Genomic DNA, 25,330 nt, shown 5'->3' with positions numbered 1-25,330 from the left:
CAACAAGCCATCTGCATTCAAGTATCACTTCCTATTTTTGAACTTGATACTGCTTAGAATGGGTATCCCAAGAATATTGGGTAGCTCCGTACAGCAGCTGTATTGATTCTCACTTTCCCTAGGATGAATGTTGAAACTGGAGCCCCCAACACAAGAGGGGTGTGAAGATCTTGGAGCAAGTCCAGAGAAGGCCATGGAGATGCTGCGAGGGCTGGAGCAGCTCTGCTCTGGAGCCAGGCTGAGAGAGCTGGGCTGGGTCAGCCTGGAGAAGAGAAGGCTCCTGAAGGAGAGACCTTAGAGCAGCTCCAGTGCCTAAAGGGGCTGCAGGAAACCTGGAGAGGGGCTTGGGACAAGGTCCTGTAGGGACAGGCCAAGGGGAATGGCTTTAACCTGCCCGAGGGGAGACTGAGATGAGCTCTCAGGCAGAAGCTCTTCCCTGTGAGGGTGCTGAGGCGCTGGCACAGGGTGCCCAGAGAAGCTGTGGCTGCCCCATCCCTGGCAGTGTTCAAGGCCAGGTTGGACACAGGGGCTTGGAGCAAGCTGCTCTAGTGGAAGGTGTCCCTGCCCATGGCAGGGGTTGGAGCTGGATGAGCTTTAAAGTCCCTTCCAACCCAAACCAGTCTGGGATTCCATGATTATGAAATGGATGATTAACAATTACAGCAAGGAATTTCCTATATAAATGCACTTCTGTCTACTTACTAGATAGGTAATAATCCACCTGCTGTTAAAGGACCCCTTCAGATACTATGAGCTTCCCGGTTTCTCAGAAGCAAGGATGCAGAGAATGCTGCTATTTAACATGATGGTGCCATTTCTCTTTGAAAAGGCATAATACACTTCATAGAAATATTACTTTGAAAGGCCTTTTTTGATATGAGAGAGTATTCCTTTAGTTTATAATGGCTCTCTCTCATGATTGGCCTTCCTTCTCTTCCTTATGGCTTTCATGTAATTCACTGAACATTGTAGCCAAGAAATGCATATTTAGAGGATGGGTGTTTTTTTCTTCTCTTCTATATATGAGTGTTTTAACTGGGAGTATAATTATGAGACTTCTTCGATCCTGCTGTTTGTGAAAATCATCTTGAATCATGCTTGGAAAATTTGCTGTGAGATATGGACTTGCCCCACTTCCTGGTGGGATTGTGGGCTGGCCAGATACACAGCCATGTATATTGTTGTTAAGGGATTGTAAGCCCATTAGAAGTGAAAGCTGCATTTGGCAAAGCTGGGCAACACTGCTGATTTTGTGTTTAGAAGACCACATGCTGTTTTCTGTGGGCAGCTCCTGCAATCAGTGCCTTGAGTCTTGTTGCCAAAGAACAAGTGTAAGTGTTATTCAAACACTCTTCTCTCATAATTATTTCAGTACGATGTGCAATTGGAGGTGCCTGTCATTCTCTTCAGACTCTGTGTGTACGTAGACTTTTATACACTCCATTTTCATATTTTACCTCTGTAATCTGCATCATGGAACGTCCTCACTGGTTTTGAAAGAAGTGAGGGTAATTCCCAGGGCAAACAAACATTTTACTTTTGCATCATAGAATCATAGACTGGGTTTAGTTGGAAGAGACCTTAAAGATCATCTAGTTCCAACCCCTATGGGCAGAGACACTGCTAGATGAGGTTGCTCCAAGCTCCATCCAACCTGGCCTTGCTTAAAGGCCAAACCTATCCAACCTATGCTTAAAGCTTCTCATCCTATCTTTATGACTTCATCTGCCTTCTTTTCTGGGCTTCCTTTATCTTTGTAATTCTTTGTTAAATGATGTGGTACCCACGTAGTGTAAAAATAAAGCATAAGCTTTTTCTTTGATTGTAATAAATTCTACCGAACTAAGACTTTATCCCGTATAAGTTTTGCTGGTGCTGAGGTTTCTCATTGCATTCCAAGCAGTATCTGAAAAGAGCATGAGTATCTATGAGAACATGGTCTTATAGAAGTGGCAGACCCTGTGTCTGAATTCTTTTTAAGCCACATTCCTGCTATGTGTGGAAGTGTATCCACTCTTCTTTTATGTTCTTTTAAAGTAAGTGCAGACAGTTTTAACCTTCCCCATGGATTATAAAACTTTGCCTTCTGAAGTAGCTGTTGTCTGTTTTGTTTTATTGACAACATATTTCTTTTGGAGTTCCTGCTTCAAGGCTAATTTTGAACACTTGGATCTCTGAGTGGAACCTGCTTTGTGATAGTCAGTTTTGCCCAGGCTACCACAGTGGTTACCCAGTGGTGTTGTGACATGCCATGGCATTTTCCTTGCCCATGGCCGGAAGCTCGGTACTAGATGATCTTTAAGGTCCCTTCCAACCCAAACCATTCCATGATTCTATGCTTTTATGACATCTCCCATGGGCTTTCATCTCTGTAGGTGCAGCAACTTTCAGTATCAGGTCAGCCTCTAAGCATGCTGCATGTAGTCTTATGCTTTCATTTCGCATGCTGCAGAGTAACTGGTACCCTAATGTCTTATTCAGAGTTTCTCCAAACTGATGGTATTTTACCATTTACCATAAATTACTTCATTAACTTAAGTGCAAATTCAGAAACTCTGGATCATGTTTCTCAGTAACATACCTCTTTTTGAGAGCTGGTCATTTTGAGAGACCTTCCAAGCCCTTAGTAAATCACGTGGATTTAACAGGATTTGCTGACATCTGAGACGCATGCTGATGAGAATTAGATTACATCTTCATTTTTCATACACTTTTCATTACCTTTTCTTCTGTTACCACATTTTTATGCAAGTGGCATGTCTGTTAGTGAGCTATCAAACAGTGGATTTTCCAGAGAGCTTGAACTTTAAAGTGTCCATGCTTGCTTGCTTTTCCAAATCACTGTTTTTCAATCCTAGTGACTTTTCAGCGCATTCTTGCACTGAAATAAGATCTTTGTCGCAATTTGGTTCTCTTCTTTTTATGTGTAGCAGATCTGTTAACCTGTATAAAATTGTAAACTTTGTTGATGCTTGTAAATACAAATTTACAAATGCAGGCATAGCTTTGGCAATTTTGAATGCTACCAAAACCCTTATGACAGTGTTTTGGGCATCTAGCCAGCTGCTTAAAATTACTTGATACCAATACTGGGGTTATAACTGGATAATTATAGGCTATTAGCCAAAGGGGGTCTTTATGTAGCTTGGAAGTGTTAAACAGTCTACATTATGAGGCCATGATACGTCTTTGTGAGGTACACGTAACTGTCTTGTAACTATGGATACTTGCATGTTGTATGGTAAACCAATGAGAAAGCAGTGAGTTGACTTGGAAGTAATTTGCAATATGTGGTTCTAGACATCCAGCGTTACTGCCTCCTGTGATTAGGATGAGTAGTAAGATGAAAACTTTGGAATTCTACTGGAATCACTGTTTCAGGTTATGGTTCAAGCAGGGGATTTCAAAGACCTTACAATGCTGAGAATAAAATGAGTTCATTGCACTCTAACTGGAATCCACAGCTCTTCAACAATAGTCTTGTGGCCCCAAGGCTCTTGCAGTGTCTCTCCAGCTGCTGGCTGACTGTAACTTCCATTGGAGCACATCAGTAACGTGATTGAATCCTTCCAGCTGGATTCAATATAACACGCCACTCAAGTGTGCGTTAGTGTTTGAGTTGATGCCACTTGCCTCCTTCTAGAAGGAAAAGAGCTAGGTAAAAGTGGACAGGAACCTGCATACATGTTAAATACAGGCTGTAGTCTACAGGACCAGCCAGATAAAGATAGATTTTACAGTCATTTTCTCAGTCTCACAGGAAAGAACTCAGGGTAGGAAACTGAATACAAATTTGACCAATAGCTATCACTCTGTATTTCTTCTCCTTCCTTTTGGCCACCCATGCATGCCAATCCGTCTTTCTAAACTTCAGCTCCAAGAAAAACTGACTTTTGAAGATTCTTTCTGTGGTTTGGAAGAACTGCTTTGTTTTCTCAGTAAAGCAGTATTTGGACTCTGGGGTCCCTAAGCAGTGTGCAGTTCTGTGTTTCATTTGAGTGTTGTGAGAGCTGTTAAATCTGAGAGACCCAGTGGCAATGAGGATGTGGACGCTCATTCCTGAGAGCGAGTTTAACTTGTACGTGTTGGAATGAAGCAGCAGCTCTTCTTTGGTAGTAGCTCCCTCGTGCAACAGATTGACAGTGGAAAGAGGATAAAGCCTTCTTGGAAGCAGACCTGATTCTCAGTTATCATGGGATTGGAAGTCTGTGTATAATTGTGTTGCTTTGTAACCTGTTTGGTTTTGGGGTTGTCTGTCATCCAACATTTCTTTGGATCCTTCGGCTGAGAACACTTCCAGAATTTGATTATATATTGTTATTGACAAACTAAACCCATTTTCTCAGGTTAGGGCTTCTCTTTCCTCAGCCCTTACAGTGGCTTTTTTCATTGACACCAATTTTACCTTCCTCTTTTCATTCTGAAAAAACACAACCATGAATCGTATTTCCTTGTGCTATCTTCTGAATTTCTGTATTCACTTCCAGTGTCCTAGGAGTTTACATTCAAGCTTCCTATTCTCATCCTGGTGACAGTCAACAGTCTCGCTATCTATAGAGTTTGAGGCAAAAGGGCAGTCAGATTATCTGGGTTGACCTGTAAGTTTTGAGTCACCACATCCCAAAATCATTTAGGTTGGAAAACACCTTTAAGACCATCTTTTCCTTTCAATCCAGTGACTACTAACGTGAGTGCATCTTCTATTTTAATACCCCGTCTTGTTGAAAGCCAAGATGTACAAAATCAGCTGCTGTCCTTGGTAACTTCTTCCAGAGGTTAACCACTGTTACTGTTAAAAATGCCTTCCTTATTTATACTTTGATTTTGCCCGGCTTTAGATTCCAGTAATTGTTTTTTGTTATGTCTTTCTCCAGTTAGTTGAACATATGTGGCATTTTTCATCCTGTGTAGGTACTTGTACATGTTAATCAAATCTTCTTTCTGTTCCTTCTTTTAGTAAGCTAAATAGATTGATCTCCAAGTTCCACTGTAAGGCATTTTTCTCCTGCCCTCAAATAACTTATGTGGGTCTTTCCTGCACCATTTCCAGTGTTTTAACATGCTTGGAAAAATACAAACACCAGAATCAAACAGTATTTTAGTATCTATGTGGCTATGTCTGCATACAGGGAAAACTGCCCTTCCCTCTCCCCCCCATTTCTTACTGCTTACCATCTGCATATGCAAAAAATGCCTTAATCCATTTTGCCCCAGAGAACTAATTTCCACTCCGACCCCTGAATCCTTTTCAGGAGGGAAAAAGTCACCTTGGTCCTAGTGTTCAACTGTGTCGAGTTGTGTCAGTCTGTCTTTTTGTTCACCTAAACAGTTGCAGCTCTCTCAGCCTTTCCTCACAGGAGAGATGCTCCGGTACCTTCATCATCTTCGTGGCTCTTTGCTGAACTCTCTGCAGTATGTCCATGTCTCTTGCACCAAGGAGCCCACAACTGGACTTCAGGGGTGGCCTCACCAGTGCTGAATAGAGGGAAAGGATCACCTCCCTCAAGGTGTATCCTTATACATGTTTTCATTTGACTCAGAGAACAACTCATGGATTCTCTGAGTTGTTGCTTTGTAGTTAATAAAATCTGTAGTTAATAAAAAGTGTAGTATAATAAAACTCATTTTTCTCAGCACTTGGTACAATTAACATTCCTCTTCAAATTGTTCGTGATTGTAGGCTTGCAGCTAGTGATTGTGTACTACTGCTTCAGGGCTTTAGAGCAACCTGCTCTAGTGGAAGGTGTCCCTGCCCATGGCAGGGGGGTTGAACTGGATGAGTTTTAAACTCCCTTCCAACGCAAACCATTGTTGTAGAATTGGCCATTAAGAAGCTTTGGTTTAAGATGTGAAGAAATAAAGAGTAAAGGGAAGCTAAGACAGATGTGAAGACTTGTTCAGGAGTATAATATTGCCTTTTATTTCTGTTCATTTTTCTCTCTAGAATCTCTCTGGCCAAAGATTCGTGTTCCTTTGAAAGTCGTTCGGACAGCAGAAAACAAGCTCAGTAACCGCTTCTTCCCCTATGATGAGATTGAAACAGAGGCAGTGTTGGCTATTGATGATGATATCATTATGCTAACCTCAGATGAACTCCAGTTTGGCTATGAGGTAAGAGAACCTTTTTTATGTCTCTTAGGCTGTCCTCTTCAACATTGCATGTGTGTATAAAGTGGAGGAGCCACTGCAGAGTCTGCTGATTCATATTGTTGCCTTTCTCTTTACTGTAACGGTTCAATGTTGACTGAAATATTCCTGCAGATAGTCATTGCTTCATGGAAAAAATGGCCAGCTAACAGAAAATTTTCAGTAACTGGCACAATAATGCCAAGAGACTCCAGAAAATGTTGTGTAATTGCTGTAATGGGAACAGTCTGGAAGCTGAATTGCATTCTTCTTAACAGTTTCAAAGAGTTTTCAGACAAATCACAAGTGCTGTCCAAGTTAATGCATCCTGATGGACATGACAAGTTTCAGAGATTAAGTGTTGGGAACAGAGGAGGCCCTTGAGGACATGCCGAAGTAAGGTGGAGTACAGTGAAGGGAGGAACTGAAGAATGTCAAGGAGGGGACGCATGTATCATATGCTTGAAATGGCAAAGCTTCAACAGCTGCTGTTGTAATGAGGGTATCCACAAAAAGAAAGTTTGTCCAAATCAGTAACCATGGCAGTAAGAAGAGGTTGACAGTCTTCGTGTCTTCGTTGGCATTTATTTGTTAAAAATTATGCTTACTTAAAAGCAACACTCTTGTTTGCCTTCCAAAGCTTTGCTTTGAATGACTTAATTTTTGTCTTCATTTGTATTTGAGTTTATGGCACAGTTCATAATCTGACCTTATTGTGACATGTGTGTATTTAAGACAAACATGCTATATTTGTACATAAATCAGAATCGTTAGGAAATGTAATGTTACATTTTAAGAAAGGTTTGAATTATTCAGTCACTCCTGTACCTGCAATATCAAAAGTAAAACAGCACTGGGCTTCATACATGGGAGCCAGAACACACAATTATTACCTAAATAGAGTGAAATAATGAAAACCACTTTTCTAAAGGGCAGGGAGCAAACTAAATGTGATAGTTGTCTCATTTTTAACTATCTTAACTGCAGTTGTTAACACAAGAAGATGTTTTTTAAGAGACGTTGGAAGTATTTCTTTAATGTGAATACATATGTGGTAAAATGCGGCTCTTTCTCCCTCTCAAGTGAAAGAGATTGTTAGCGAGTAACGAGCTTTGGCCTCCAGAAATGACTTGTGGTAATGTAGATATGCTGATGTAACAACAAAGATGTTAAGTAGTGGAGACAGAGTTTTAATCTATCATGTGTGTCTCCAGAAAGGAAATAATTTCCGTGCCAGGTTAAGAGTAACAGGTTAGAACATGAAGTATGAAAGATGAAATGAAGAGAAGACAACTGAAGGAAGAGGGTTTGGGGGACATGCACCTTCTCACTACTTTGTTGTCTGCACTGAATGTTTTAAGCACTGCACTGCAACAGCAAAGCAATGAAGTGTTGGCAGTTCTGCAGGCTGACTTATTTTTGCCTGTGTTGATGCTCATAACTACTAGTTTTCAGGGTGAAGTGATGGGATGAAAGATAACAAAGCCATAACATGCCTGCCGTGTAAATCCTGGCTCCAGTTGCAGTTTGATTTTGATTTTCATCGAGCTGTCTCCAAGTAAATAAAAATAAGTTCTCTAGAAACCTAAGTGACTGTGTTAAGTAATTCCAAATGAATCTCTGCTACTGGCAAAGCAGGCGTGAAGGGCTTCAAAGCAAAGATTCAAACTGCAGCTGAGCTTCAGCTGTGTCAGCCAGAAGTCGTGAGAAATAGAAGGTGGTACTCATGTGTCTGAAGCGTTAATTTAAGCATCCTCAGTGGAGAATGTTTGTGACTTCATATCTGTTGGGTCTGGTTGTGCTAAGGCAGGAAAGGGTTATCCTCATGGAAAAAGAAAAGAGAAGGTGATGTGAATTCCCCTGTAGTCAGTGTGATTAGGTGGCAGTTGGGACTTGCAACTCTTCATCCCCGGGTCTAGCTGCTGGACTGTGCTGGCTAATTTATTGGCCTTCCGTGGACCATATGCATTGGTTGTAGGGACTATGTGAGGAGCAGTCCTTATATTCAGTGTGTGAATGTAACTGTTGGGACACAAGATTGTTTAATCTGGCAGGCTGAAGGCTATTGCTTTTGCAGGGCTTTTTTGCATTTTATTATAAATCCCATTACTTCTTGATTCTGGGAGTTGAACTTAACTGCACAGCCACATTGATGGAAAATTGAAATGCTTTATAGAGCAGATAGCTGAGTTTGAATCCTTCTATTTTGAGATTGCTTTTTATTTTTCCCCTGTAAATGAAATGAATAGAAATGCCTAAATACAGCAGAGTATTTTATAAATACACATTTTTCCTCATATGGAGGGTGGGTGATGTAGTTCCTACTCTCTGGCACAGAACTCGGGGGCTGAAGATTGATCTTTCCTGTCCCTGAGTGTCTGTGACTTGCTTGACAGGCCTGAGCTGGCTCCCAGATGTTTAAATTGTCCTCAGCCTGTGATAATTTATTTATCTGTTTATGTGTGTTACCAGAAAAGTATCTCTCTTGGTCTTGACTCATTTGCAGGGGAATCCAGAGGGAACAGTAGCAGCATATAATGTTACTAGAAAGTTTTCCTTGAAAAGTATGTCTGCTTCTGCTTTGGGCATAAGGAGGGCCGGAAACGTGACATTCAGTAATTTTCTTTTCTCCTCCTGACATCCTTGAGACTTTACATTTAAACATGTGGCAAAACCCCCTCTGTCACAGACTTGTCTGAATGTATAGAGCAAGGCTAAAAAAACCCAGGAAACTTTGATCTCTGTGCACTTTCAGCCATAAAAAATTATAGTAACACTCAAAGTGTCAGGCATTTTTTACTTGTTAAAAGTGAACTATTACGGTGCAGTGATTTATGGCATCGCATAAATCTATTGGAGCAAGCAGAAAAGTAGTCCGTGTGTGCTGCTGTACGAAGGTAGCAGAAGAATACTTACGACAGTCTGAGTTTGGAAAAAGCATTTCTGTTAAGTTACGTGGTGAAATCACAGGCATGACTTGGGGCACTGGTGGAAAAAGCTGCTGGGGCTAAACAGCTTCTTCTCCACATACTGATCTTTGTGTCCACAGAGGGAGTATCAGAGAGATGCAAGAAAAGCAGCAAGTATTTAGATTACCATAATTTAAACAAATGAAAACAGAACTATTGGCTTCTCCTCAAGTGTTTGGTGTCTGAAGGTGAGACTGAAAGCAAGCGTTGTAGTGTTCCCACCTCTGCATATCAACTGGCTTTGGGGCAGATGGCTTTGTGTTCTTTGTGTCACCCGGAAAAGTGGGGATAACAGTTTCCAAGTACGAAGTTCATAAAGATTTCTTATGTACTTATGCAGCACTTTGTCCTTACAGAGTATTTTCATTGCAGCAGGAATAGAAACAGTCTAAATTGGGATTATTGCTCTAAGTCCCTGGTTTTTTGTTCACAAAAAATATTGTTTGGTGCATTGGTAAGTTTGTGTTTTATCATTGGAAGCTTTTTGCCTTCTGCTGGTAGATGATCCTAGTCTGTCCCAGAGCTATTTTTCAGTGTTTCATGTCTCTGGCATTCTTTAAAACCAGTCAACTCTCTTGATGAATTACATGTTTCAATAGGCTAAAATCATCCTAAAGCTTGAATGCCTTCTTTAGAAGAATTCTTCCATACCCATTCTGACTGTTAAAAGTAGATTTTTCAGCATTCCTTTGTAGGAAGAATAATACAACTCTGTTTCCAAAACACTTATTGATGGTTAAGTGCTGGCTGCTTTCAAAGCTCTTTTTGGAATTGATGTTATTTTACAAATTGAGTGCATGTGAAGCATCATTTATCTTTTAATGGGCTTTGTGTTGCCATATAGCTTTGGGTTTTAGCAATAGCACAAGCTGTCCCTTTGAGGACCAGGGTAGACCTAAGAGTGGATGTGGCTCTGGCAGAAGAGAAGGAATACTGATTGGTTGGGATTTCTTTCATTCGTAGAGGGTAATCAGTGATTCATGCTTACAGCGTTGTCATTGGAAATGCTTATCATTTTTCATTGGAATTTTTCTTTTTTTTTTTCATATTTTTCATTGGAATATTTTTGTTTCATTATTTTCACTGGAAATGCTGATTACAACTAGAATTTCTTACAATTTAATAAAATAATTAGCCATTTCCAGTTGCATGTGACTTAATATAGTCTAATACATTTAATGCATAAATGTTGGAGTTTATTCTGGAAAAGAAAATGCTTCTCTGTTGTTCTGGCTACATGGAGAATGAGTTGTGGCAGCTGTCCTGATGGCACAGAGAAACAACATGGAATGGTTGAGGCTAGGAGGCAGAAAGAACTGTGGAGGAACGAGACTTTATGTGACTTGGGGAACTTGACTTGGAAACACAATTGCTATTGTTTTCTCTTAGTATCTCTTACAAGACTTTTAGTAAAGCTACCAAGTTAGAACTTCTCTTTGACTTTTCATCTGGGAGATGCTTCATCCAAAAATACTGATGTTCAGGGTTCTATAGCAAAGTCACTGTAGTGGTGTCTGCAAAGAAGCGTGCCTCCTCTTCGCTTGGCAGTATGTTTTTCTTTGGATGTGTCCCTTACCAGTATTAAATCAGGCTATTCTCCTTTAGTCTGAGAACATTAATAAGATCACTGGCTAAAATGGAATGTATTCCTAACAGACTAATAAATTAGAGGCAACCCTCAAACCAGAAAATGGACCCTGGTACAAAATAAAGGATAGTATAGGAGTCATTGTCAGTATTTTCATTCTGAAAGCTTCCTTATGAGCAGTAGCTGTATATATTAATTTTGGCACAAAACCTGTGTATGGATTTGGGCAGTGAGCTGGATGCAGCTATTTGGGGTCTTTCCAGGAGTTACCATTGAATGAGCTAGTGATGAACATTATGAAAAAGCCAAGCTTTTCCACCGACTCTGATAGCACTTTCAAAGGAATCTTTGTTTAAAGCAACCAAGTTATTTTTTAGATGCATCAAACTCACAGTTTTCAGAGGCCAGTATCAGGGTAGGGTTGAGTTTTACAAAGAGATGTTTGAGTAACATGCATTATAGCTTTTATTTTATGTATTTGGACTCCTGAAGATGACAGCAAGGACAAAAACTAGAAGGGGTATGAATCTGTGCTGCTGTGTTGTGAAGGCACTGAAGTCCTTTGGGAAGCAGTAGCTGAGTTTAATCTTTCTTTCAGCTGCCTTTAAGAGCATGCTATTCCCTCTACAAGCATTCATAGCCCAGTGCACTGCAGGTTTGTAGTGTTCTGTCAAATCCTTTCTTGAACTGCCGCAGTAGCTTATGTGGTGGTACCTTCTGACAGCTGGAGATGAGCATTTTAATAGTCAGGTTTCAAAATATGCTAAAATTAAATCATTAATTTTTGTGTCCTGGAGAGCAAGGAATAAAATTTGGGAAGAGGGATTGGTCATCCCTTTGGTTTTGTGTTCTTTATTCATGTTTTTGACATCTGAAATAGGTATTTCAAGACCTCAGTGGCTTGCCTGCCAAAAATCTGTGCTTTTAATTAGCTGATAGCACCAACTTGTAACAATGTCCTATGAATTCTCTTCCTTGAGTTCCAAATCATCCCCGCTTTCAAAACCCCTCTGCGTTAGAGGTTGTCCTGTCTAAATACACTCCCACTTCTTGGGCCCTAGAACTGTCTAGAAAGATTGATTTCTGGATAAAGTGCAAGTCAGGGAGTCAGAAGATCTGGTTCCCATTCTTTGTTTCCTGTATGATTTTTGGCAGGTTTCCTCATCTGCACGTTTGAAATAATAACTGCTCTCATCATGGGATTCTGAAGCTATATTAACTGACAGCAATAGAATGTGTTGAGATGTCTAGATGAAAAGGTATATAGTAATGCAAAAATCACAGAAATATGGATACAGGAGCAGGAATTTAGAGCTGATTGTTTTATCATATTTACTTTGATAAAATACTTGCATGGAGTCCTTGGAGTCCAGGCCTTCCAACTGAAACTTACTGACACATAGAAAGTGCCCCAAGTGAACTGCTGACAAGGCAAGGTTTGTAGGATGGTGGACTTCTAGCTAACACTTTCTATAGTGCACATTCAACCGTAGGGTTCCCTTGCCTTTATATACAGAGAAAAGAGGTTTCCTAGTGAAGCGGTCATTGGGGATGTGTGAGATATTTTGTTGTTGATTTTGCATACACTATGAAATTTGGGGCTGTATGTGTTTATTTATACACTAGCAATCTAAGCCAGAAACTCTGTGACCTAACACTGAGTATCAGAGAGTCAAGGCTTGTATTCTTCCAACAACCCTAGCAGTTATTTGGATTAAAGGACAGATTTGGAGCAATTTGTCTGCAAATAACACAGATAAAGGCTTTGTTAGTGATCAGCAAAAAGACAAACTGTGCATTCAGCAAGCAAATAGTGTTCAGACCCTTCTAAATAATTATAATCCTTTCTCCCTTTTTTCCCAACACAGAAATTGTCCATTATTTAATGTGGCCAGCAGTGTGGAGAACTGAGGTTGCGTTAATGATGCCCTTCTCCTTGTTCTTGTCTACTGTGTTTGATCCTGTAGTCAGCTACAAAATAATGTATGGAGTGACAAGGATGGTATCTTGATTGTATCCAGCTGTCTGGAACAAGTCAAGGGCAAAGAGGCCTTGCATGTAGCAGTAGATCCATCCAAGCACCCACTAAAGAATACCAGAAATATTAAAATATAAGCCTGTTCTAAGCCTGTTCTTATCAAAGGAAGCATGCTGGTTAGATCCAAAGCCAGCTGTGAAAGTAGTTAGGTTATAGCCACATCTACTGAAGTTAACATCAAAAGTTCCATTTTAATCATGCTTGGGTTTTGTTAGTGTTAAAATCTTTTTGAACAGTTGGTTGTATTTCTTCACAAGGGAGTTAGTATTGCTTTTGTGGCCTTTTGCTCTGGTGTATGGCTTCCCTGAGTTGTAGGTTGTTTCCAAAGCAAGCTTAGCCTTTTTCATACTGCTTCCAGGCACCTTTCTATTCCAAGAATTAGGACTTAGAAGAATTGAAAGTGATCTTTGCACCACTGTGCAGATGTGTTGCAGCGTGTCGCATCTCTTTCTCTTCAGGTTTGGCGTGAGTTCCCTGACAGGTTGGTTGGTTATCCAGGCCGCCTGCACCTTTGGGACCATGAGATGAACAAATGGAAATATGAATCAGAATGGACCAATGAAGTCTCAATGGTGCTCACTGGGGCAGCGTTTTATCACAAGGTAATGTACAACTTGTAGTATACTAATGTACAACATGAACCTTTTATAAAGAGCTGTGTGTGTTTCTGTTGTTATTCTGTGTTTTGTGGTGCTGTGAATATGTTTTAGAATAGTTAGGGTTGGAAAGGACCTTAAGATCATCCAGTTCCAACCCCCCTGCCATGGGCAGGGACACCTCACACTAAACCATATCACCCAAGGCCTCGTTCAGCCTTGTCTTGAGCACTGCCAGGGATGGAGCATTCACGACTTCCCTGGGCAACCCATTCCAGTGCCTCACCACCCTTACAGTAAAGAACTTCTTCCTTATATCCAATCTAAACTTCCCCTGTTTAAGTTTGAACCCATTACCCCTTGTCCTGTCACTACAGTCTCTAATGAAGAGTCCCTCCCCAGCATCCCTATAGGCCCCCTTCAGATACTGGAAGGCTGCTATGAGGTCTCCATGCAGCCTTCTCTTCTCCAGGCTGAACAGCCCCAACTTTCTCAGCCTATCTTCATACGGGAGGTGCTCCAGTTGTTCTACAACATTCAAGAGTGCCAGCTGCAAACTAACCCTAAATCTCTTGCAACTGCAGTGAAATCAACTGATTTGTCTCTGCCTATAGAATAAAACCATTACCTTCATGACCTTCCAGGAGAGCTCTTGCCAGTTTGCATGAGCTGTAACTGCACAGTAAATTCTGCAGTGAATGTAGCTTTGGAGCTAGCAGTTCAAGAAAAGAAAACAGATTGTAAAGAAATTTGTATAGTGGTTAGGAACTAAGCACCCAAAAATGATTTTGTATCTGCTAAAGTAGTCCTTGCCTGAAGGCATTATCACAGTTCGCCCATAATCCATCCTTACCTGCCTGCTGTTCAGTGACTGAACTATTTAGTCTTACAGTTACTGCATCTGTATTTAACTGCATCTGTATTTAAAATTGTCTTCTCTCTCCCTCTACCCTACAGTATTTCAACTATCTGTACACCTATAAAATGCCTGGGGACATCAAGAACTGGGTGGATGCTCATATGAACTGTGAAGATATTGCCATGAATTTTCTTGTGGCAAATGTCACTGGAAAATCAGTTATTAAGGTGGGACATTTCTGCAGTTTAGCTTTACAAAGTCTCAAAACATGATGTATATACTCATATAAATGTATTTAGTAGGCTTCAGTATATTACTTAATCTTATTTTTTCTCTCATTAACCCCTGGTTTGGTGTCTTGTTCTTACATGGTAGAAAAGCCCTTTTGGTAAAACTTTGATGCTAAAGAACAAAGAATTGTTGTTTTACCAGTTGTTTCTGGTGGTTATTTTAGCCATCTAGATGAGGTCTGAAGAAGGTGATTTAAATGATAGCTATATATATGTGTGTGTGTATGCATATATGTATGCACACACCCACATATATATATTTTAACTATTTGGGATCACTAGCAGAAAGAAATTGCCAACTGTCCACAGCTCTCTTTGTCATGACCTGGCAACAGCTGATTTATAGGAATGTTAATTGCAAGAATGTTAATTGCAAGATCAGCTTTAAATGAACTTTTTATCCCTGAATTAATTTCCTGACATGTTTCGACACGTTTTCAGGTCTGGACATTCACTCTGTACATTCATTTCCAAGTGTGTCAAGTTGGAATGAGATTTAGAGGCCACCAGGCATTACTTCAATTAGCAGGGTCCATTTTCTCCTCTGTCCATCATCATTTACTGGGGCTGGTGGCTGTGTTTCCTAGAAAAGCCTTTAGAAGATAAAGTGTGTGTTTTTGCTGAGAAAGGTTTTGAGCTCTATGAGGGCACAGCAGAGTAATTTGGCACCTCTGTGCGATTCGGAGAGTCTTGCAGGGTTTGCCAGTCAGCTCTAACTGGAGTGAGCAAAAGAGAGTCTGTTGGATTAACGTTACGGTGAAGTATGGGAAGCTATATTTCATCGCTGTTATGGCTGCAAGAACAAATGGTGTTTATACAGGGACCTTGGCAGTGAGAAAACAGTCATTAAACAGGAATTAAGGAGCTTGTCATCGCCACTTCTTTTCAGTTACAGAAGGAAAAAAATCCTCCGAGCCGTTTTTATTGGGCCCCTGTGAATTTTGCAGTCAGCCGGGCCAGATGGAGCTGAATGGAGGAATGGAGTGGCTTTTTTCTTCCCTTTTTTTTAACCCCCCTCCTTTTTGAGCCAGCTCAGCTTACACTGCAGGCATGTTCAGAGGTATTGCACTGCTCTCTGAGCAAGGAGATTAATGTCCCTTCTGTTGCTATTTGATGATATCTGGCGTGCCTTTCTGCAGGTGACCCCACGGAAGAAGTTCAAATGTCCAGAATGCACAGCAATTGATGGGTTATCACTGGACCAGACACACATGGTGGAAAGGTGAGTGACCACCCTTTATTCCCCTTGATTGCCTCGTTCTGATTCCTTAGAATCTTATCCTGTGTCTCATTAAATTAGGATTGAAACCACTCACTGATTGTATTTCTGTAAATTGCTCATTTTGAAAGAATGTCGCATGGATATGATCAGCAAAAGTCATTCCTACAATGGATGATGTGACACTGAGAAGCGGACTACTACAAGGAAAGACTTTAGAAGGGCACAATTTCTGGCAGCTTTGCTGTAAAGCGTATAGGACACATAAATGAAATTCACTACTTTCAGTAATACCACATTTGTGTTTTTCTATGGCACATCAACTGTAATGAGTATGAGATCTGTTTTCTTTTTGAACCAGGCTAGCTTACCAAAGAGAAACAAAAGTATAAGTTATTCATAATGTTATTTGCATTGATGTTTGTACATTGTCTTTCCTATAGAGATTGTGAAGCACTTTGCTTCCTCCAGTGAAGGACATTTGCCTCTCTATTGCATGTCACATTTTTTGACAATCCCAGCATTATCATATTTCTGTGAGAACTTAGTTTTGAAATTAAGTTTATATTTGCAAGGCAGTGAGTGTTGAGAGAGAATACTGGAAGTTGGTAAGTATAAGAATTGCATTCTCTGCTTGGCAGTAAAATGGCTTTCCAGCCTTGACCAAGACGCTAACCTTCCCTCTGCCTTGGTTTCTGAATGTGTAGAATAAGGGAAAGTCCCTTCACTTTTACAAAGCTGTTCAACACCCGTGTTTGAAAAGAACTATGTCATAGAATAGTTTGGGTTGGAAGGGTCCTTAAAGCTCATCTAGTTCCAACTCTCCTGCCATGCTAGTTATTAGGTGAAACTAACCTGGGATCTGGAATTGACAAATGCATTTCACCTCAGGCTTCTTGTGTGTTTGCAGTCTCTCCTGCAAACTTTGGGAAGAATAGTTTGCAGCCTTAGGATTGATGGGGTAGGTAAGCAGGGGTAGCCATAGTGCTGGAAAAGAGCACCTGGAGAGGGGGCAGAATAAAAAATACCTGACCTGCATTTAAAATAGGCCATTTCAGAGTTGCACTGAGACACATAAGATGGATATCTTACCCGTTACCGATTCAATAGTGAGGTTTTTTCGGTCCTTCTCTGCAGCACTCAGCAAATTTAAAGTGTTGTATCCATTTACTGGCCTTTAGTGATGTAAATCATATTTATGGATTATAATGCATGCAGTGAACTAATGCAGAACTGATTAGTAGGTTGGGGCTTATTTACAAGGAGAGTACATACATGTGTCTGATGTGTAAACACACAAGATACAACACGTATAAACACATATGTAGTTTGGCTGATTGATTATTAACCAAACATCATGCCAGATATTGAAGAGCATAACCATGAAGGTTAGTGATGAAGTATTTAGATTGGATGTATAAGAAGTAATTAAAAAAGGAGTATGGCAGTCAGAAGTAAAACATGCATCGTTAAGATGGTGGAAAATACTCTGCAGAAAACCTCTTAAAGGAAGGAGTTGGAAGCTTTGTAGATCTTAAATGTGAGCTGAAGGGGAAGCACAAGAGGTTGTCCTGTGCTAGCAGTTCTGCACTGGCTTTACAGGATGCACTACCTGAAGCCAGATGAGCTTTCCTGCAATTGTACTAGTAGCATTACAACAGCATGTAGGAATTTTGATCATGAACTAGGTTCTCATTAAGGTAAAACCTATGAAAACAGAAGATGGAAAAATGCTTTTTGCTCCTCAGTGCATTATGATGCAGGGTAAAGGTCATGTTTCCATGTCTATAGCAATTCTTGTATCCTCAGAGTGAAGTATCATTGACAGTTTATTGAGAACATGTTGAAACTGTTGCTTTGCTTCTCTGTAGTTCCCAACAGTCGAGATACCTGGGTTGTGGGACGTGTTAGATTGACTGCAAATCCACATATTTTTATTTGCCCAGCCAAAGGAGTACATGCTGGGGTAGAGTCTGAGTGCAAGAGAAAATGTGGGGGGATGCACAGTTTGCATGTATTCATTCAGGCTTCATTTTGAAGATCATTAATATACTGAAACAAGCTACACCCAATACCTTCTCACCCTGTGTTGTTACTATCTACATATATCTACAATATAAAGGAGTTAATTGAAAATCTGAAAGGGTTTCTTACTTCGAATCTTCAAAGCTAGTTATTAATTTTAAGTAGGTAATGAATGATAGTAATTCTAGAGCAGTAAGGCTCTTATGGCATCAGGGAATCCCTGTCATATTATCAAAGAATAACTTTGTACAGATAACTTTACAGTCTTGGGTAAGAAGAACAATACCTAGGGTATCAGGCAAAGAGCCATTATCAGCTCTACTTACAGCCTCCTAAAGTGCCTGACTCCTTGTTCTTTAGCGTTCACAAATAACAAAGCAGGTGGTCTGAGCTGATTACTTACCTGGATATTCAGGGATGAACCTACTGTCTGTGGAACAAGTATTTTAGTGGGGTTGCCGTGGGCATGCACAACATTTAGTGTTACCTTTCTGGTTCAGAAATAACAGAGAGATGCCCAGCAGCTGCCTGATGATTGTTGTGTGAGTGTGAGATGTTTGAGAAGTCATTTGTAGAGATCTGTCCAGGAGAGATATGTAATTAACCAGTTCTGTTGGGCCTTTTGACACTTCCAGCAGAGACAAAGATAGATGGCACAGTTGAACTCTTATCTTCAGTATTAAGAGGGGGCTTTTAGACCAGTACTGAAGTATGTTTACAACAACTCAAGGGAAAGCCAACACTGCTGTTCTTCCTGCTGTGTAATTTCACTGATACAAATAAAAGACTTCAGTCCCCAGGGTTATCAAGCTCCATCATTAAAATACATTAACCAAAGAAAGCTTTGAACCAAGAATCTCCTTCTTGCCCTGGGTTAGCCTTTACATCAGGTCACAGATGAAGCTGTAGGAAGATCTCATAATCCCTGTATTTACAGGTGCTGTTTAGCAACAAGTTTTCTGCCTTTAGCATCTTTGCATCTGGCTCTCAAAAAAGAGAAACTCTGTAAAATGCAGCCTAGAGGGCAACTGCCTGTACAGTAAATACAACAAAGGGCTGAGCTGCTTCTGCAGGCACATTAACAGCAGCGTCTTCTTTAGGACATGTGTTTATTAGAGTCAAAATAGGAAGCTGTTCCCTTATGAAGCAAATGGACCAGGTAACAGCTGGCCAAAGGCTGCAGGTGCAGTTACCCTGCCAAAAATATCTTTAGGTTATAAGGGAGAGGAAGCTGATGAAGAGAGGCCTTACCAGACATGAAGTTCACCCAGTCTGCCTTGGGCAAGAGGGCTCTTAAGTTCTAAACTCACACAGTCTTAATTCCTCGTTGAGCACAACTGCATGGTGTCAGCAAAGCAAGTTAAAACCCCAGATAATTCTTGGAAGGAAGCATGCCTCTTAGTATGAATTTGCAAGGCTATCGACACAGCCAAGAAAAACACCTTCCCTCCGTATGAAGATGGCATGTTACATTCTCTTGGATATCTAGCTTTGAATGTTTAATGTTCTAGATACCCTTTCTGGTTTCTAGAGTCATAGAATAGTTTGGGTTGGAAGGGACCTTAAAGGTCATCCAGCTCCAACCCCTGCCACGGGCAGGGACATCTTCCGCTAGAGCAGCTTGCTCCAAGCCCCTGTGTCCAACCTGGCCTTGAACTCTATCAGGGATGGGGCAGCCACAGCTTCTCTGGGCACCCTGTGCCAGCGCCTCAGCACCCTCACAGGGAAGAGTTTCTTCTTTATATGCAACTTTAAGTGTCCCATGTTCTGTCACTACAGTCCTTGATGAAGGACTTATATTGTCCAAAAGTGGCAATGGTTTTGGAATTCAAGTGATTTAGTTAAGTGCAGGAGATGAAATTTTTGGAAGGAAGCACTTTTCCTTCAAAAACATTTTGTGGCTTGTGCATGACGTTTCTTTCACCTAAAAAAGCCTGTTTCTGATCTTTGAATTTGGTATTTCCTGAGAACTAACTTTTCTAATTCAGCCAGAGTGGTTAGAACATACTGGGTTTTCTATTTCTCGTTTAACAATGAAGTGGTTTCTTGGTGGTTAGAGATGCACTGTACTGGTCTTATATGGTCTTGCCACTAATGGTCTGCTGGAATGGTCTTGCCACCAGAATAAGTTTGGCTATATCACAGCATCATAGAATAGTTTGGGTTGGAAGGGACCTTCAAAGGTCATCTAGTCCAGCCACTGTAGAAGGATTCCATCTCGATACTTTCTCCTAAGACCTCATCTTTGATGTGGGAGTACAACCTTTGGAGGGAAGAGGTCACTTTTGTCTCCATTATCCATTTAGTCCTGTCTTTTGCTTAGTTCCGGTTGTGACAATGGCTGGTCTGATGTGGCCATCTGCCTACCAGGCAGCAGGCTGAGATAACTAATTCATTTCACACTGGCCACCAAGCAGCTGTTACATTACAATGTCTTTCAGTCATTACTGTCAGAGGCAGGATTTGACCCAGTAGACTGGAAGTATTCTTGTATTCCAGAGACCAGTGAGGGCCAGCAGCTGTGCAAACTCCTCACATGAGCATCACTCAGTGCATCTACCTCCTTGCTGTGAAGTCTCTGGTTTTCCTGCCACAAGACTTCTCCAATGCACGCACCTTGGGTTACAGTTAGCCACGTTTCTCAGAAGTAACAGATCCTTTGGAAGTGTGGCCTTGCCTGAAAATCAGATGTGTTTAAGGTATCTCACTTGGGCAACAGATTGGTGTTCCAGGAGAAAACACGCAGTTCCTGGTGTCCATATTTCTGCAACCTTTCTGTGCCTATGGCCCAAAGCTCACCCTCCTCATGGTTCATCTTGTTATTGAAGAGACTGAACTTGGCTCTCTTCACGTAAGTCCTGACTGATGGCTCCTTTGCTGTTCCAGATCTGTGCTACCTGGGAGCAAATAGTGCTTGAGCCAGATCCAAAGGTTGCTTTCCACTGCACTGAGTTTCCTCTTACACTCTGAATTCCTTGCTTGTTTCCAAAGGTTTGAATCTGGAGGTAGGAAGAAGTATGAGGGGATGAGAACACAGCAGGAAGTGAAATATCTGCATTTACCTGTATATAAATATTTTATTCAAGTGTCACCCCATATGAATTAGTTTTCTGCCACTTTTCTCAAGCCATAAAATGGTCTGAAAATGTGCCCATTGTAGCTTAAAACAGCCACGTAGTGATGCAGCACATTAACAACCTGGACTTTGTGCTTTCCAGTCATTTAGTTAAGGAGGGAGCCATGGGATGGCTCAGAGGCTGAGGAATTGATTTTGAAAGCCAGTCTTGCTGTCCCATCTACTTCAAAAGAGTATTTGGGGCAGTGCTGAGCAGTCCCCATCACAAAGCTGTCACACTCAGTTGCTGTGATTGACCGGGTCTGTTGAGGAAAATTATCCTGGAGCCACAGTGACCCCCTCACCCTTCGAAGGGGTCGGGAGAGGGTGCAGTGGTTGGAGAGCAGGGGACCTGCTCTGGGACTGCCTGCAGCACATCAGCCTCTGTATCTGAGTCAGAATACTCATTCACTTTGTGTTTTCGCTTTTGAATGGCAAAAGAAATGTGACCTGTTTTCTTGTCTCAGTCTGATATTATGTCTTAGGGACTGTTGTCATGGTTCTTGGTGTCTCAGGTTCTTAAAAGCTGGTTTATCAAGTACACAGCTGGTGTTAGCTGAGCTGCAGGGGGGGGTGAGACAAGCTTTTCCCTGCCTTGCTTCCGCAGGTAGGGAAATTCTTTCAGTGAAAGAGTTAAAGGAGCAATGTAAGGTTAAACATCTGTGTGCTTGATTTTTGAAGCACATAGCTGTTCCCTTCCGCAGCATTACTGACACCTGAGGTTATTAAAACTGAAAGAGTCATCAGCGGTCCCATCTTTTTTCTGCTTATGTGCCTTAACCGCTCAGGATCTTTGTATTTAGACAAGGAAGATAAACTGATTGCTTTCATTTTAGAGATTTAATTCAGCTTCACTTTTAAGTTACAGTGCAGTCAGTGCTGACCATACACGTTTATTTCTGTGGGAAAAGGTAGAACTTCTGAAGAAGCCTGAAAAACCCCAGACTTTTACTTCGAACTCCATTTTCACAAAGGCTTGGCTTTTGCAAAACCCTTGTTATGAGCCAACCTGACCCAACAGTGGCCCTTTAAGAGACATGTTGGCAGTTAATCTGTTCTGGTTTACAGCATGTACATTGCTCTAAGAATGACTGGAATTTTAGGGGGAGGGAGAAGGGAAGCTTTGACCTCCATGTGCACATGTGCTGCTGCCAGCATCCCCTTGCTCGTCTCTGTGATTAAATGGATAAATCAAAGAACACCAGTTCTCTCTGCAGTGGGGCTCTCTTTTTTAGTTACTAGTAGCCAGCATGACTGAAATACTTCCAAGCACAAGAGGGAAGGCTTCTCCCTGTTATGTTGGTGTGGGAGCTGATAGCCAGCCCAGTTGTTGGGGTTCTTAATGACGCTGCTTTTCCCTTTCACCAGGTCTGAATGCATCAATAAGTTTGCCTCTGTCTTTGGGACCATGCCTCTCAAAGTGGTGGAGCACCGTGCTGACCCCGTCCTGTACAAAGATGACTTTCCTGAGAAACTGAAGAGCTTTCCCAATATTGGCAGCTTGTAAAGGCAGCTGTGAGACAACCCTGAGTGATGAAAACGACAGCTGAAAAGGTGCTAAAAAGGAATGAAAAGGAATATGTGGCCCTGAAGAATCGCTGGAGAGTGGGTTACATCTGAGGGAGATGGGAATGCATGTTGCATTCTGGTATGTTGTCTTCCTTTTACACTGCACAAAGGTGTAATGGAAAGCTGAAAAACTGCTTCTCTTTTGGTCACAGAGGATTGAATCTGTTCATGGGCCCTCCAGAAATGCCCCCCACGCACTTTTCTCCAAAGGAGACTTTATGCATCTGGAAGAATAAACCAGAATCTCGCCCTCTGACTGGCATGACTGACCTCTCCTGTCAAATGTCCTGCAGCTCTCTGGGTTGTAGCATCCACCCAAAGCAACTGTCTGCAGTGTATATCTGCTCTCTTTTCAGAGGAGCTTATTGCCTGTGTGGTTGGTGAGCCTCTGTCTTTTGAGCTTAATTGTTGGCTTAAGCAACTGTGTAACAATCATTTTCTTCTCCATGGTGAGACAAGCATTTATCTTTTTACAACGTCAGCAACAAAAAGACGTGCGTTGTCACATGCCTTAAAGGGCAAAGCATTTTGTGTTTCCAAAATGATGGTGGTGCAGATTGAGACATGCAGCAGCTGGGTGGATGGTCTCCTTCAGAGCAGAGACCTGCAGGAAGAGAACCCCAGTTGCTGCACCTCTTCTTCTCAGGTTTTCTGCTACATCCATGCAAGAGACTGTGACTCCTTGTCAAAACTGGTTGTGTTACAATGGAAAAAAGATGTGTCTTTCAGTCTTACTGTGTTTTTTGTTTTCATTATCAAAACAGTGGCCAGGTCACAGTTTTATGTCACAGCCATAGGTAAGAACAGTTATAAAGTATGTTTCTTCTCATCTGAATCCTCTTCAGCAAGCATGTGTTGTAGTATTGATTTGTAAAACCCTTAAACTTACAAAACTTCTCAGTTACAGCTTCCATGTGGAGGGATGTGTGTATGTACAAGACACTATTAATGCACACTTACAAATTCCCTTGAATTACCATTCAGTCTTCTGCTTGTAGTTTAAGGAGCATCAGGCTCCTACTGAAACATGCAGCACTGGAATTGTTTCTCAGTGCTGAAATGAACCTCAATTAGAAAACTGAATGCAACAAAACGAGAAGTAAAATTTCCTTTAGTGTTAACTTTGCCTTTTAGTGTTAAAGAGGATCCCAAGTTGGGGTGAGAAAAGGATCTCTTTTCCATCACCACTGATAAAATGTTTGTTACCAGATATGGGTGATTTCATTGTCTCTTGAAACCTCCATTACTGCCAGCTACAGAGACAATCCTACTTGATGGGCTGTTTTTCTGTTTCACTGCAAGCAACCTTATTCCTCAGATTTTGCCAAACCCCAAACAATAGGACAAGTGTTAGGCATCACGGTTCACCCCCTCTCCTAAGCTGGATACGCAGCAATGACAGAAACCAAATGAAAGTCAGGCTAGAAACAGGAAACATCTGCTCCTATTTGTCTCACCCCCACTAAGACTTATCTTATTGCCCAATGCAGTGGATGTGCTGTGAATGAAAATCATATTGGAACAATAGCTCTGAGGGGATGCTTCACTTCATAACTCCCCTGGGATGTGCCTGTAAACTGTATCGTCTGATTCTCTGGGAACATTTAATTACTAGTAAATGTTTTTCCCTGCAGTCTTTGTTTCGTTCCTAAGTTGCTGTGGGAGGGGGCATTGGGAAGCTAGGATAGCTGTTGCAGTGATAACAACTGCTGTCTGCACAGTGGGTGTCACAAGAGAGAAGGAGGTTTGTCGCTTGCTGTTTCTCTTTTACAGCCTCTCAGGTTCATTGACATGAACTTTCTTTCTGGATCTTCCCACTGATTTATGTCGTGGTGCTTGAGCATCAGGAGATACCAGCATATTTCCCTTGAGTAGTTTGCTTTGAAAGGGTCATTGTGACAATGCAGTAGTCACTTCAGTTTTGGCTGCTCTTTTGGGGCTGATCTCAGCTTGGCAGGCCAAAGCAGTTTAACTGAGTTACAACATCTTCCTTACACAGAGCAGTGAAGCTGCTGTGATTTCCTGGTTCTTTCTCAGTGAGGCAGTTTTGCACAGTGTTAAAAGGCACACGGAGGCTTTGAAATGTTTGGTGGAATATTATTAAGTGCGCACAGCCTAATCAGCCCTCCTAAACTGATTTACAGTCTCAGGTCAGTAGAAAAGCAACAGGCCCTTGTGCCTGCATCCCAAAGCATCCACAAAATGTCCAGTGACCTAACATCATGTACTATCCGTTGGCATTTTGCAGTTGCATCTCATTTAGATGGTAATTTGTCTCTTTTGTGCCATGGAGAAAACGGGCAATTAACTATAAAAAATCCAGTGGAAAATGGTCTGCTTTCCCCCTGTGTTTGTAATTGTGATGTTCCTGATGGAAAATGTGAAGGTAAGATGTACCTGTATGTCTGATTTCAAATGGGTTTGTTGTCAATCTTTAAATTAAGATAATTTTTAACTTTTCATTGTATATATACTATAAAAAAAAAGGGTTAATATTGGTATATTAAAAAGTAAATCCATGGAATATTCATTTTGTTTCCCTTCTGGAGCAGCACAAGGAAACGCGGATGCATTTAGAAGGGAGAATTGCAGCAACAGGCTGTTTTACTACATAAATCTGTGTTAAACTTGAATATCCACACTGTACTTTAGAAAGATCTGTCAGTGTTTTGTCTTTCCCATAACTGGAGTTGGATGGTCGTCTTTGAAGTAGAAGTTGGCTTTGCACGAATTCATCCCAGTCACCTTTTTGAGGGGAGTAGATGTTACTCTAATTTTCTGCCAAGGTTTGACAGTAGCATTTATCTTGGAGAAATAGGGAACAGATCCTTTCTCTTCTTGTGAAGAGAGACAGCAAATGTTAAAGAATGGTGCTTTGGAGAAAAGAGCTTTGGTGGAGCCATGAAGACTGTGGAATCCAGTGTGGTGGCAGCTCT

The 25,330-nt window shown here is 41.3% G+C and overlaps 1 protein-coding gene across 1 annotated transcript in view; it reads left to right on the top strand.

Annotated features, from left to right (window-relative positions):
* Positions 1-24,918, top strand: part of EXT2 (exostosin glycosyltransferase 2) — a 77,996-nt gene extending 53,078 nt beyond the window's left edge. The window contains exons 9-13 of the mRNA XM_062635927.1: positions 5,945-6,111; positions 13,180-13,323; positions 14,275-14,403; positions 15,606-15,688; positions 22,194-24,918. Of these exons, the coding sequence (XP_062491911.1) occupies positions 5,945-6,111; positions 13,180-13,323; positions 14,275-14,403; positions 15,606-15,688; positions 22,194-22,332 (662 nt within the window). The 3' untranslated portion in view covers positions 22,333-24,918. The remainder of the gene's footprint in view (positions 1-5,944; positions 6,112-13,179; positions 13,324-14,274; positions 14,404-15,605; positions 15,689-22,193) is intronic.
* Positions 24,919-25,330: the final 412 nt, after the last annotated feature.

Source organism: Pezoporus occidentalis, unplaced genomic scaffold (assembly GCF_034315485.1).
Source record: "Pezoporus occidentalis ecotype Australia unplaced genomic scaffold, CSIRO_AGI_Poc_V1 ctg46, whole genome shotgun sequence".
Lineage (NCBI taxonomy): Eukaryota > Metazoa > Chordata > Aves > Psittaciformes > Psittacidae > Pezoporus > Pezoporus occidentalis.
Note: the sequence above shows the minus strand (reverse complement) of the source record. Positions and strands in the feature narration are given on the sequence as shown.